We start from the raw sequence: 15,261 nt of genomic DNA on the forward strand, positions 1-15,261 counted from the left end.
AAAAAAAAAAAAAAAAAAAAAAAAAAAAAAAAAAAAAAAAAAAATTATCATTGACAATGTTTTGGGGAAACTAATAACTAACCTTCAAATTCAAAAACCTTTGTCCAATGTTAACCTTACTCAGCCTCTCCGCAGCATTTGGCATTACTAACCAAGCTCTTTTTACTTAGTCTACTCTTTCTGCCTGGGCTTCAGATAAACTGTACATCCTTCAACTTTCTCTTACTTCCTATTATTTCCTAGCATCCTTTACCAGCTCTTCTTGAATGGCCCATACTTCAATATTGGAATCCCTAGAGATCTCTCTTTGTCTCTTTATTTTCTTACTCTTATATCCACCTTGTATAATATGAATCACTCTATGGCTTCAACAACAATTTCTAGGCTCATCCCAAAGCTGTGCCTCCAATGCTGGACATTCCTTAAAATTCAGGCCCCTGTAGCCAACTCTCACACAGGCACGTTAACCCAAAGTGTCAAAAACTTACTTTTAAGCCTGTTTCCCTTTTGCTTGATGCTAAAGTCACCCAAGGCAAAATTTGGCAAGTCATTCTAGATTCCCTTCTTCTTCCACACCCTTCACATCCAATCAGTATCCACATCTTGCAGGGTTCCTATTGGCTCACATTCTAAAGATTTTTCCATTCTCAACTGGGCCTTGGCTCTAGCCCAGAACCATTTTAAGAACTACATATAAAATATATTTTATAATAGCAGTGATCCATGTTCATTGTATTACCACCCATAAACCCAGAGTTTTGGTATATATCCTTCTTAGAGTCCTTCTGTGATCTATGGCGAAACAAAGGATAATGGTGAAGACTCCATGGATTTAAAGTCATACAGATTTGGTTTCAAATTCCAGCTCCACCAATTCCTATCTAGATAACCTTAGTAACTTTAAGATCAGTAATTCTCATTTTCCTCATCTGAAAAAAATTACACAATAATACACCCCAATTAGACTACCATAAATATTACATGAGACAATGTTTATACAATGTGTAGCATCATGCCTGATCTATGCAAAACATTAAAATCTTTTACATAGTTATTACCCCCTAAAAATACAGCACTACACCACTCACTGATTCCTAACTTCTTTTTTCACATAGTAACAGATTATGAATCGCTTCAATGTCAAGATACACATTTGTACATTTTCATGGTATTTCGCTGTATAGATATGCCATAACATATTTAACTAGCCACCTCTATTCTTTTGGATTATCTCTAATTTTGGTCAGCGTAAGAAAATGACAATGAACTTAACCATAAATATTTGCTTGCTCACGCTATTACTCTCTTTGGAGGAATTTCTGAGTCCAGTGAAGTGCATGGTTTTCAAGACTTTGCCATGTGCCACTGTTCTCTGGAAGGACTCTACCAATTTATATACTCCCATCAACAAGGAAATTACCTACCATCTCCTATCTACCCTCCAGTCTTACACTCCCTCAATCTTTCCTTTGCCTTTCCGCAGTTCCCTGTCATGCACAGAATAGAAACTTTGCTCTCTATCTCTCTTGAGGCTCACTCCTGCTTCCCCCATCTGCCCCTGTCTCTCTACGCACCTAAGTGGCCAGTTAGTATGACCTGATTGTCTCTCCAAACATTTCAAATATCCCCACTTATATGTCTAATAGACATCATACTCAACAGGTCCTAAACTGAAATCACGAAATTGAAAGCAATACCATCCTTCCAATTTCTCAGGCCAAAAATCAGTCATTTTTGAGCTCTTTTGTTCTCCTACATGATTTCCATCAGGAAATCTCAATAGCTTTAACTTCAAAACAAAATCCAGAATCCAACCATTTCTCCACTTTCCAATGCTGATACCCTGGTCTGAATCACCATTATCTCTCACCTGGATTACAAGAACCTCTCAAATGATCTCCCTATTTCTCTTTGCCCCCTTATAGTCTATTCTCAATACAAGAGCCTAAGGAATCATTTTAAAACATAGTATAGATTTTCAAGCCTTTGTTTCAAACTCCCGTTTCACTCAGAGTAAATCCAAATTTCTAAAGATGATCTGTTTACAAGGCCCTATGCAATCTTGTCCCCTTACCCCTGACCTCATTTCACACTACTGTTCCCTCTGCTGGCTTCACTCCAGCTACACTCACTCCTTGAGGTAAGTTCCTGCCTTAAGGATTTTGCACAGACTATTCTTTCTGCCTGGACTGAGTTTCCTGAGATATACACACAGCTCAACTCCCTGCCCTTCTTCTTGTCTTTGCTTAAATGAATAATATCCAGACTATCTCAACTTAATAGTGCCAGGGGCTCTCCTTCCCAATTCCCCTTGTTCTGTTGTTTTTATTACTTTTGGAGGATAAACCACATACTAACACATTATATGAATTACTTCCTAGATTTACTTTTATTTTTAGAATTTAAGCTGTAAAACAACAGTGATCTTTATATGTTTCGTCCAATAATTTATATTTCAAGTACCCAATAATTCCTAGCACACAGTAGACACATATCAAGTAACTGTTTAACAAATGAAAAAAACTACCCCCAGGCAATATCATGCCCTATAGTTTCATATTGCATATTTGAATGATTCGGAGGAGGGTCAAGAAAGTACAGCCACCAGACAGAATGAAGGAGGGGGCGTGGCTTATAGCAAAGTAGATGGTCTATGTTCCATCCAAAGGGAACAGCTTCTACTCAATTCCAGGCAATTGCTACCCTGCTCGAAAGCAGGCCCCTTACCGCCAGAAGATGAGGGATGTCCCAACATCCATTTGTTATTCAGATGGTGGTTCAAACTTTCACATTAAATCTTTTAGTTTTAGAATTCTGGCAGTTGCCAGTTGGAAGAAACATGCAAAAAACTCTTGTTACTTAGTGACTTACCACATATCCACAGTATTTGAACTTAGCTTGCACCTCTACTTGTTCTGTAATTGCTTTCTGTGTCTATTTACTCTCCCTAATAAAACCACATAATTCTTTTTAAAAAACCTTTGGATATTGATTAGAATTTTTTTTTGAGATGAAGTCTCACTCTGTCACACAAACTGGAGTGCAGTGGCACAGTCTTGGCTCACTGCCTCCTGGGATCAAGCGATTCTCCTGCCTTTGCGTCCCGAGTAGATGAACTACAGGTGTGTGCCACCAGGTCCAGCTAATTTTTATATTTTTAGCAGAGACGAGGTTCCACTGTTTTGGCCAGGCTGGAGATTAGAATTTTTCTACCAAATTGACAGGCCAAATGGACCTCCACCATGGGCTGCGATGTCAGAAGGCTTCCTCTGCGGGTTAGATGGCTCCTCTCTAGTGACACCTGAACAACACTGATTTATTTTTCACATCTCAGCTTGACTCCCCAGTGAAGCCTCTCTCATGCGTACTTCCTGTTTGGTCGATGACGGTACCGTGGTCAGGCTTCAATCACATACCTCTGAGCTACATCCCTTCCACATCCCTTCTCCTGGCTCCTCGAGGGTGAGCACTCAGCTCCCTGACTCCCTGGGAACACCTAACATAAAGTGGGGGCCTAGCACCAAGGTGGCAGTAGCATTTTGTTAGATGAGTAACTGAATTTCACATAAGGGAAAAACAAAACAAAACTCAAATGCTTTTTCCCATAAATGACAAAATCACTAAAATATTCCATCTCCAAAAAGTAAACATTTCATTTTTTCTAAATATTATTAAAAAGGTACACCCCAAATATTTCCTTAAGTAGATCCTGAGCCTCAGAGTATCACGGCTAAATGCCCTATAAAAAGACAAGGCTATAAAGTCACTTAATGTGAATGAGAAGGGCTGCAAAACAGATTTTATTCACATATTTACAATGGTCTTAGAGGTAACAGAACATTCTAAATTTAACCAAAAGCCAAACAAAAATGCTTTCTAAAAGCCTTTAGGATAATATCAAGGCCTTTCTAAAAAAAATAAGCATTATTTACAACTTCTCTTTATGTTTTTAAAGATATTTAAAACTTGATTTAAAATGTTTTACAATGCCAAGAAAGTATTATTTTTTAAGAGTGAGAGATACAAATAAATCTAAGAGAAAAACTTTGTTTTTATGGTTACTGGATCCATAAGCAGGTCATAACCAAAAATTCAGACAAAGGCTGATAACTGCATTTTCACATTATTCCACAAGATGTCAGCATGTAACTAAACAACTTCAATGGTGGTGGTAGAGGGAGGAGGTGGATTCACTTAAATAGAACAATAGAAACCCCTTCATTTCATGATCTTACACTACAGCTTTGGTAACTCACTTCATAAACGCATATCCATGTATATTTCATTATTGTAAACCCAGTTCTTAATATATCCTTACAGTACTTTATAAATACAGCTATTTAGGTATTTCTTTTTTGAAACACCTTAATTTTTTTCTTTCCAATTTAGCTCTCAAAATTCTTCTGATCAAATTAAGAACCTTCAAATACTTATTAAAGTCTAGGAATAATCCTCGGCACAACACAAACATTAACCTATTTGTCTCTCTGGATTAGCTATTTTCCCCCATTCTACAGATGAGAAAAATTTAGAAAAAAAATGTCAGTGGTTCACGTGGGGTTACTTACTCACTCTAGATTATATATTCAGTAGGCCACTAGAGTCTCTGCAGGAGGGGTAGGGGTAGGGGTAGGAGTGTGTGGGTGGGTGGGTGGGTGTGTGTGTGTGTGTGTGTTCAGTCTTGTCTTGATATCTTCCTTTGTTCCCCATTAACAGCTCACATGCTGAGTCACCAACACCTGACCAACTATCAATTCTGATCATTAGCAGCAGTAGTAGGAAGATAGTTACTGATGTCTTTCACTTGCAAGTAGTACCAAAGCCTAGTAAGTGGCAGAAAGTCATACTATGACGACATTAAATAAAAATTTTTGGTATTAAAAAATAACTTAAAATCTGAATAGATACACATCTCCACTATTTTCTTACATCATTTGTACTCTTATCTTGCTTCTCATATTTATCTCGGTCATAAGCCATTTTCTTCAGCAGTTTCTTCATGGCTCTTTTATCCTTTTTATGATTTTCCGTGTTTTGCTTCCTCACTTGGTTTACAATAAACTTGGGAATCTACAGAGAAAAGGAATTAATCTTAGGAAAAAGAAATGCCAGCATTTTAAACTACAGAAAAAAACTGTATTTTTTAAATTTCGAAAGGAGTAAAGAGTTTCTCTTTTTGATAAGACTGCCATTTTCCTTTTTTTTTTTTTTTTTTGAGACGGAGTCTCGCTCTGCCGCCCAGGCTGGAGTGCAGTGGCTGGATCTCAGCTCACTGCAAGCTCCGCCTCCCGGGTTCACGCCATTCTCCTGCCTCAGCCTCCCGAGTAGTTGGGACTACAGGCGCCCGCCACCGCGCCCGGCTAGTTTTTTTTTGTATTTTTTAGTAGAGACGGGGTTTCACCATGTTAGCCAGGATGGTCTCGATCTCCTGACCTCGTGATCCGCCCGTCTCGGCCTCCCAAAGTGCTGGGATTACAGGCTTGAGCCACCGCGCCCGGCCTAAGACTGCCATTTTCCATGCAGTATTCATTAAATCTGTGAAAAGAAAGTGCTTCATATTATTCCCTTACCAGGTGTGCAGGGCATCCACGTGGTGTAATTCACCACCCACTGTGGAAGGTTCCAAAAGAGGCTTTGTGAAGTTCAAGGACACAGTGGCCTTCTTCCAGACTGGAGACCCCCTGAGGTGACGAGCAGTAGAAGCCACCACCTCCATAGGTCTTTCCTTTTGCAGCCTCCTACCTACAGCCCTGCTAGCTAATCTAAAGTCCCCTTCTAATAACCAGCTAGCCTCTGCTGTCACGAGAGAAGGAACAACTCCCCAAGAAATAAGAGCTGATAGGTGGCTAGCAAAAATCCAGGACAAATTTATCCTAAGAAATCACATTAGCAAAAACAAAATATTTTAAGGTATCAAAATGTAACCATGAAATAAGGTTGACAAACATTGAGATTTAATAAATGGACATTAATTTTTTATTAAAAAACACATTTGAAATCATCTACATCAGTTGTCTTTTTATAGATTATAAAGACTTCAGGATCTAAATATCATCACTCTTTTTAACAAATTAATGCTTGGAAGTTCCTCAAATAAGAGATTGAAATATTCAATATTATAATGTTGCTTGGAATTCCTTTAGGTCATTTTTTTCTAAATGCTTATAAGATGCCTCGCTGAAAAATTATAAATTTCATTGGAACATGAGCACCTAATCAACGAAGGCTCTCATCCACTACCATCCACTGATAAGCTGTCAAAACAAGCTCAAAATAAGTGTAAAACAGAGGAAACCATTTTTAAAGATGTTCTCAGCAATAAGGGTACAAAATGCATGCACCCCTTTCAATAAAGGGTCTATGAATAAGAACTGAATAATCTGAAACGAAGATAGCATGGGCTTTTAAAAATAGAGCAGGACTAAACACTGAGAAATGGGAAAACAGGCAGAAGTAAATAAAAAGTACTTCTTACAAGGCATGTTTTGACATAATTTTAAAACAGAAATTCACAGGGCCCTCCTTACCTATATGAATAAAATGTCTTTAATATTTTCTGCACTCACAAATTTTAAATGTAATTTAATAAAGCTAATAACAAACATGCAATATGTTTTTAAACTACTAAGAACAAAGCATATGATATATACTTACTGTCCACAGAAGTTTTTGATACTTAATCAATAAGTGCATGGTATTTGCTGTCCCAGCTGCCATTACAAATTCTCGCTGTTCACTGGACTTCAATCCCAACGCATGACACATAAAGAGATTCGGGGCCATGACCATTGCTACATTCATGACTGTCATTTTATTTTTTTCTTTATTATCTATTACTCTTTGGAGAAATTCAAGAAGAGCCTGAAACAGAAATGACTCTTTTGAGATTGGTGTCATATATGAAGATAAAAGATTAAAGCACTTTCGCATATGCAATTTTTATTTCATTAAAAAAAACAAGTTGTGTATAAGCACAGTCAACTAATCACATCCAACAGGCCCTGTTACCAACACTTCTCCATTTGGTTGACGCTCCCTGAGGTGGAAATTTGCTTCTACTAAGGACCTTGGTGCTGGAGAATGAAGCAGGGATGGCACATAGCTGAACTAGGGAGCAGAGAGAGGAGAGGGGAAGTGTCAGACCTCTGGCCTATGGGAGTCATGGAGAGCTGAAAAGTAATTTAAAACATCATACAAACATTTGCCTATTTCAGGAAGTGCTGCATTTTCCTATGTAGAGACTTTTAAAAATTACCTCAAAAAGGGTCATTCGACTCCAGTTTCATTTGCTTTAAGGCAATCAATATCTGGCTGATATGGAACTTATAAAGAATGAACCAGGCACTGGGCATGGTGGTGTACACCTGTAGTCCCAGGCCCTGGGCATGATGGTGCACACCTGTAGTCGTAAGCACTGGGCATGGTGGTGCAAATCTGTAGTCCCAGGCACTAGGCATGGTGGTGCACACCTGTAGTCCCAGATCAGTGGGAGGATCATCTGAGCTTAGGAGTTCAAGTCCAGCCTAGGCAACAGAGAGAAACCCTGTCTCGGAAACAGAGAAGAGAAGAGAAGAGAAGACAAGACAAGAGGAGAGGGGAGGGAATATTGTGATAGAAAAAGCCGAGAAACGAAGAAAGACCAAAGAGAAATTTTTTTTTTTTTTTTTTTTTTTTTTTTTTTTTTGAGACCAGGTCTCGCTCTGTTGCCCAGGCTGGTGTGCAGTGAGAGATCATAGCTCACTACAGCCTCAAACTCCTGGGCTCAAGTGATCCTCCTGCCTCAGTCTCCAGAGTAGCTGGGACCACAGGTGCACGCTACCATGCCTGGCTAATTTTTTTTATTTTTCATAGAGGCAAAGTCTTGCTATGTTGCCCAGGCTGGTCTTGAACTTTTGAGTTCAAGAAATACTTCCACCTCATCCTCCCAAACTGCTAGGATTACAGGCATAAGCCACCATACTCAGCTGAGAATTTTTTTTTTTTTAATGAATGAAAAAAAGGAACTTTTCATCAGAACAGGTTAGGTTATGCTCAGCTTGATGCCACGTACATCCACCCCTATTGCAGACACTCATTGTCCTCTGAAACTACCTTCTCCAAAAGATAAAGGCAGCTGAGGTCGCCCTACTCTAACAGGGCTTAAGATTTCTCTTTTGCCTTCTTCATTTGTTCTAGAACAACAGTAACTAATAACTGCACAGGTATTCAATGTTCTCTATGAATGAGGCAGTTTATGAAGCACATTATAGAGATTACTTAATCCTAACTTGGAGACAGACGCTGTAATTACCTCCATTTTACAGATGAGAAAACAATGTTTGAAGAATGTAAGTAACTTCCCGGTGGTCATACAGCTAGTGAACCCTGAGAAAATTTAATTACATGTCTATCTGGCTTTTGTTTCTAAATTCTTAACTACTAAAAGAATCATTTTTTCACAGTTAGCCTAAAATCCCTACCCTAAAAAAACCAAATATACTATACTAAAATGGAAAAAGGAAAAAAGTGTTTTTCAAAGAATTTCAGGAAAAAAAAGTTACTGTAAGTTCTAACAGGTTGCTCTTGAATCAAGTTTAGCTGCTATATAGACCTTGAAAATTTGAAACAAATTAAGGACAGAGCTTTAATATCTAACAATGAGATTTATGTATCTAATTTCTAGTACAGTGCTCAGGAAGTTAAATTGTAATCCAAGCATGAAGTTATATAAAACAACATGTTCTCAAATGAGGACAAAAGATTAACTGAAGTTTAGAAAAAATATTTAATTTTGTTCCACAGAGACCAGAATAATTGTTCAGGGACCAGTGTATCTCTTTCTTTATGAGCATAAATTACAGAGATTAGGTAATAAACCATTTTAATTGTGGTGTGCATATGTAATAACGTTACTCAAAATATTACTACCAGAATACTAGAGAATAAGACAGTTGATATAAAATTAACGAAATGTTAGCCCAGCCCTTGCTGAAGGAACTGCAGAATGTTCTATCTGAACCTTAAGAATTTCCCCTTTTTATATATATATGTTTTATTTCAATAGTTTTTGGGATATAGGTGGTTTCTGCTTACATGGGTAAGTTCTTTTGTGGTGATTTCTAAGATTTTGGTGCGCCTGTCACCTGAGCACTGTACAAGGTACCCAATATGCAGTCTTTTATCTCTCACCCTTCTCCTATGCTTCCCCCGAGTTCCCAAAGTCCAGTGTATCATTCTTATGCCTTTGCATCCTCATAGCTTAGCTCCTACTTATAAGTGAGAACATGCAATATTTGGTTTCTTATTCCTGTGTTACTTCACTTAGAATAATGGCTTCTGGTTCCATCCAAGTTATTGCAAAGGCCATTATTTCATTCTGTCTTATGGCTGAGTAGTATTGCATGGCGTGTGTGTGTGTGTGTATGTGTGTATCTATCACATTTTCTTTATACACTCATGAGAACTTCTCCTGTTTCAAAAAGTATTTACTTTATCACCATCCTGGTGGTATCAATCTATCACTGGCCTCACTCTCTGAAAAGCCAGGTTTGAGTCCCAGCACATTTACTTATTAGCTGGGTATGATGTTAAACCTTTATATACCTCTGCTCTTTAAAGCTTTCTTATTTGTAAAATGGGAATACTTATCTCTCAGCCTGGAAGGATTGAGATAATGTATATAATGAGCTTCTTAAAACTACAAGAAAGATAAATGTCAAGAATTATATTAACATGGATCCCCTCTTGCTATCGTAAAATCAGTCTTCAGTATGGTTCCAAGTCAAAGGTAGGTGTGATTATTTGTCCAAATGCATCATAATTCAAAGTAAAAAGGAACTGTGGGCCGGGAGCGGTGGCTCACGCCTGTAATCCCAGCACTTTGGGAGGCCGAGGTGGGCGGATCACCTGAGGTTGGGAGTTCGAGACCAGCCTGACCAACATGGAGAAACCCCGTCTCTACTAAAAATACAAAATTAGCCGGGTGTGGTGGCGTGCGCCTGAAGTCCCAGCTACTCGGGAGGCTGAGGCAGGAGAATCGCTTGAACCCGAGAGGCGGAGGTTGCGGTGAGCCAAGATCACGCCACTGCACTCTATGCACTCTAGCCTGGGCAACAGGAGCGAGACTCTGTCTCAAAAAATAAATAAATAAATAAATAAAGTAACTGTGGTTAAGTAGCTTGCCCAAACACACCTGTCACTTCACTATCACACCAAGATGTGGTATTTAACATGGTGCCTCCTAACCCTTAGACTTGCTGTAGCAATATTCCAAACAAGTCATGCACGTGATTCTGTCCTTCAGATGACAACTGAAGGCGTGTTGTTAGCACTGGATAAGTCAGGGAATTTTGCGTTAGACTTCCTGAAATTATATTGCATTGGAGTTTCCCTTCCCTTTTACAGAACTAAATTTATGGCTTATTCTTTGCACATATGGCATTCTTGTTAAAATGTTCTATTATTAAAGTTCTGGTTTGAAACCTTCAGCAGAGCTGGCTAATTAAGTCACTAAAGCTTAAGTAAACATGTAAAATTACTTGTTTGCATCTTCCAGTTTTTTACCAAAAATAGTACTTCCTCCCCCTTAATTAAAAAATTATGTTTCCAATAGCCTCATACACAAAATGTAAGAACTATCCTATAATTTTAAAAATATTTTTTAATAGTTTTTTTAAAAGAATATGCCTGGGACTTTGAGGGCAAAGTCCAAAGAAGAGTTCCAGATCAGTCACACCCAAAGCAGCCATATTGAATTGAATGCTTCCTCCCACAACGATTTGAACTTATTTGAATGTAGGGGTATCTTAAGTAAATCATGAGTCTTGCAATACTCACCGCACACTGGTCATTGATAGGACGGTCACCCAAAGATGTGCCAAGAAAAAGTCAATGAGTAAGAAAAAGATGTTCCTCCCTGTTTCTGAGTAGTTGAAGCCCTGTGTTGGGAGCACTGCTGACAAGCAGGGGGACATGTTGGATCATCAGCCCCACTTTGTCCTGGGCCATATGCCCCTGTCTCAGCCACAGTCTACACACACTTACACAGCAGCCCTGGGCACACACGCTTCAAATATAACCCTTTCTGAATTGACCTCTGTCTCAAAAGTAAATTGAACCAAAACCTAATGCTGCCTTCTGGGTTATTCATTTGACAACCAGTGAAGCAAAGGGCTTTTTTTCTGACTTAGGAAAGGGAATAGCCCTTTGGAAGTTCTCCTGTAGCAGACATAGCATTTTTACCTCCAGTAATCCCCATAAGCTGCTTCATCAAGAAAAGCTGAGTATTAATATTCATTCCATGGCATTAAAGAACTATCAGTCATGCAGTTACAATTCAAGGAGTTGTAATGAATTAAGAGAAAAAAATTCCAAGATGTAGCAAGTAGTAAATTTTTTTTTTTAACTTGAAAGTTCTTTTCATGAGGAGATTTCATTTTAAATAGAAAAAAAATGAAGAGGGTAAAGAAGCCCTCTACCCATATAAAAAATATTTTTACGGCAAGGGCAAAACTTGAGATAATACTTTTACTAAGTTAATTTTTTTTCTTTTTCTAAGAGTTTATAATTAAACCTTTTGCAACTACACTATAAACTCTATAAACTCTGCTGTTAAGGAAAACAAATCAGTGTGGCACAATCCCTGATTATAAGAGCTTCTGACAACACTTACAATAGATGGTATTAAGTCATATAAACATTGGACCAAATCACTTCAAAATGATGTTATAAATCAGAAACCCAGGATAAACCTTTAGAGAAATAACTAGAATTTGTTTGAGTTGTTCTATATTTTGGCTAACAAATGTATCAAATCACCATCATGACTTACTTCAAAATCTACCATTTCTAACTACAAATTGTAATATCTTTAGGTAGTAGTGGGTTATATTTGATGAGCTTTAGAATTTTTGTTTTAAACATTTATATTTTACCTTACTGCTGCTAACTGCTTATTAAATACAATTCGATAAATGCAAAAAAAAAAAAAAAAAAAGAGGAGAAAAAAACTAAAAACCACCCATGTTTCCATTAACCAATGAACCTCAATCATCTGGTTTGGAAGAATAAATGTTATAGTGAAAATTTAAAAAAAAAAAGGCCGGGCGCGGTGGCTCACGCCTGTAATCCCAGCACTTTGGGAGGCCGAGGCGGGCGGATCACGAGGTCAGGAGATCGAGACCATCCTGGCTAACATGGTGAAACCCCGTCTCTACTAAAAATGCAAAAAAAAATTAGCCGGGCGAAGCGGCGGGCGCCTGTAGTCCCAGCTACTCGGGAGGCTGAGGCAGGAGAATGGCGTGAACCCGGGAGGCGGAGCTTGCAGTGAGCTGAGATCGCGCCACTGCACTCCAGCCTGGGCGACTAAGCGAGACTCTGTCTCAAAAAAAAAAAAAAAAAAAAAAAAGAAAATTTAAAAAAAAACTTAAAAATATTAGTAACATAACCTCATAAATAAAGAGTTAAAGACTTTCACCCTCTGTCCTTAAAAGTAGGCTTTTTTCTTTACAGACTTTTATGACCATATCCAAGATACACATCTTATTGCTTTGCAACAAATAGTGAAAAATTACTGTGCTTAGTTCTAAGGGATATTTAATGTAAATTAACCGAGCTGACCTTCAGTGTGTCCCTGTTTGCATCAGGTAGGAGGATGACAAGAAGGTTCAAAGCCTGTAGCTGCTGCTTCTTGGTTGGAAGATCTGTAGAAAAATTAAATAAATCTGAACTCTTTTCTTTAGTGAACATTTTCCTTTACTTTCTTTTTTCACTTTTTAAGGAAAAAGTTATTTGGCATAAACATGACTGTAAAATCTAAGACACAACGACTGAGCAGCAAGCCTTGTTGAGAGTGTGTTTGTGGGAGATCAGCAAAAGCAGCTGCTGTTAGGAGCTTCCTCTCTCTCAGAATGCTCACTTCCAACTGTGATCATATGACGCGCGGCCTTATGTTTGCAGACACACAACAGTGCTTTGGAAATAATTTTAACTTCTGCATGATAATTATTCCCCAATGAAAAGACATAGAGGATTGGACCTTCCACGATATGGTATCAGGGTGCGTCTGTAACAGTGAAGTTTGTTTCTTTTAATGGCGAGTGAACAAATGCATGGTAAGAGTCCATTAATTCCAACAGGAATATGTAAAATACGGCCTGGAACACGATAGGTGCTTATAAATGCCTGTGGAATAAATTAGAAAACCAAGCAGCAATTCAACAGTCTAAGAGGTGCATTATTATCATTGATGCTATCATTTTCAGCAGCCCTTACCCTATTTAAGTAATATTCATGGATATTTAGAATCATTCCAGCATTTCTTTTCAGCAATAAATTTGGTCCTGTAATCCATATCCAGGAAATGTATGCAACGTAGCACAATTTAAACATTAAAAAGTATTTCCAGCATAAGGTAATTTATTCTGTTTAAAGAAACATGTTAAGAAAAAAATACTTTAAACAGAAGATGATTTCAGTTTCATCTCTCCTAGAAATTCTGAAGAAATGTCATGATACGAGATGACTCATGAAACCATCTCAATATTGTATGTGTTAAGAATAGCCTGGCGGTTCTGGTTGAAACTGTAGCTCACTGCAATTTTTTTTTTTTTTTTCCTGAGCCGGAGTCTCACTCTGTCTCCCAGGCTGGAGTGCAATGGTGCAATTTTGGTTCACTGCAACCTCAACCTCTCGGGTTCAAGCAATTCTCTGCCTCAGGGAAGCAGGGATCACAGGTGCACACCACTATGCCTGGCTAATTTTTGTATTTTTAGTAGAGACGGGATTTCACCATGTTGGCCAGGTTGGTCTCGAACTCCTGACCTCAAGTGATCTGCCCACCTCAGCCTCCCAAAGTGCTGGGAGCTCACCATAATTATTAATAGTGCCCCTCTTTCATTCTTATAAGTGTCCCTGTTTAAAAGATAAAGATACAGTTACTTGAAGGCAGTGATCGCATTTTTACTTTTCTTCATGGCCTCTAGGTGTAAAATGGATAATTAGGTCAGTAGATAAACCGTATAAGATGTGGGTTCACTGGAAAAAGAATTGAGAACTATTAGAGACACTAATGTGTAACTTGCCCAACATGACAAAGCGGCAGTACATAAGAAGCAGCTTGTGACCTTCCACCAATGAGGCAGCAAAATGCTTTGCTCCACATTTCTGCATGACAATGTCAGAATTTAATTTTTCAAGAAATGCTCACAGACCCTACCACTTCTCCTTGTGCTTTTATAATAACTGCTCATCCACAACTTCTCCAGTAAGAGTTGCTTTTTAACACTTGGCAAAAAAATTGTATCAGAGATCTTACATGACTCATTCTATTATAAGAGAAACGTGAAGTTTCCAGGTTTTAACAGTGAAATATATTGTATTGCTTAAATGGCATACAATTAATCTGTACCCAAAGAGAACATTCTGTTATCTGTTTACTCAGAAATGCATATTTATAAGAAAAACGGAAAACAATGCATGGCAGCTGAGCACCCACTGACATCAGTTGAGTCAATATGTCCACCCAAATACGTCTGGTTACGTTCTTTGTGATGCCAAATGTCATTAAAACAATTAACATAGATGGCACCAGCAGAAGGACTGCTTCAAAGAGGGATAGCACTTACTCTGGACAGCCTGAAAGGCTTTGAGATACTCCACACTGAGCAATGGCTGAGGCAACTCCCGAATGAAGAGCTTCAGCAGGCTGGCGGCATCATGCTGTTTGACACTTTCCCAATTAAAAGTCCCTTCATAAAACTTTGCTTCTAGTTCTTGGCAAAGATTCTGATAGGCACAGGAGAAAAAAAAAAAAAAAAAAAGCAGCTATAAGTGCATTTTTTTCTTGCTGAGAGTATGATACATTTTCACTTTCAAGAGATTCTGCTCTTTAGACAAGACAAAGCAAACTACCAAAAGTCAGTATTTCTTTTACTCAGAAAAAAACTACTCCTCTCCTCTAATCCAAACGTACTTTACCAATAAAAAACTGTACCTAAGGCCAAAAAACATTTTAAAATTTATACTTTTTCCTGGACATTCCACAAACTGTAAATAATAAAGTTTTAATTAAGAGATTTGGTTAAAATAATTGTTCCATTTTGGGGCTTCATCTACATATTATAAATCTTCATTAAATTAAGAAAAAAATCGGCCGGGCGCGGTGGCTCAAGCCTGTAATCCCAGCACTTTGGGAGGCCGAGGCGGGCGGATCACGAGGTCAGGAGATCGAGACCATCCTGGCTAACATGGTGAAACCCCGTCTCTACTAAAAATACAAAAAAA

At 38.2% G+C, this 15,261-nt stretch overlaps 1 protein-coding gene across 2 annotated transcripts in view; it reads right to left on the bottom strand.

Annotated features, from left to right (window-relative positions):
• The window catches only part of ARHGAP18 (Rho GTPase activating protein 18), a 139,495-nt gene that overhangs the window by 18,246 nt on the left and 105,988 nt on the right, over window positions 1–15,261 (bottom strand). For both annotated transcript variants that reach the window (XM_025383579.1, XM_025383580.1), the window contains exons 9-12: window positions 14,604–14,763; window positions 12,598–12,680; window positions 6,655–6,861; window positions 4,930–5,070 (exon numbers count right to left, since the gene is read on the bottom strand). In XM_025383579.1, the coding sequence (XP_025239364.1) occupies window positions 4,930–5,070; window positions 6,655–6,861; window positions 12,598–12,680; window positions 14,604–14,763 (591 nt within the window). The remainder of the gene's footprint in view (window positions 1–4,929; window positions 5,071–6,654; window positions 6,862–12,597; window positions 12,681–14,603; window positions 14,764–15,261) is intronic.

The sequence above is a fragment of the Theropithecus gelada genome, chromosome 4, assembly GCF_003255815.1.
Source record: "Theropithecus gelada isolate Dixy chromosome 4, Tgel_1.0, whole genome shotgun sequence".
In the NCBI taxonomy this organism is placed as follows: domain Eukaryota; kingdom Metazoa; phylum Chordata; class Mammalia; order Primates; family Cercopithecidae; genus Theropithecus; species Theropithecus gelada.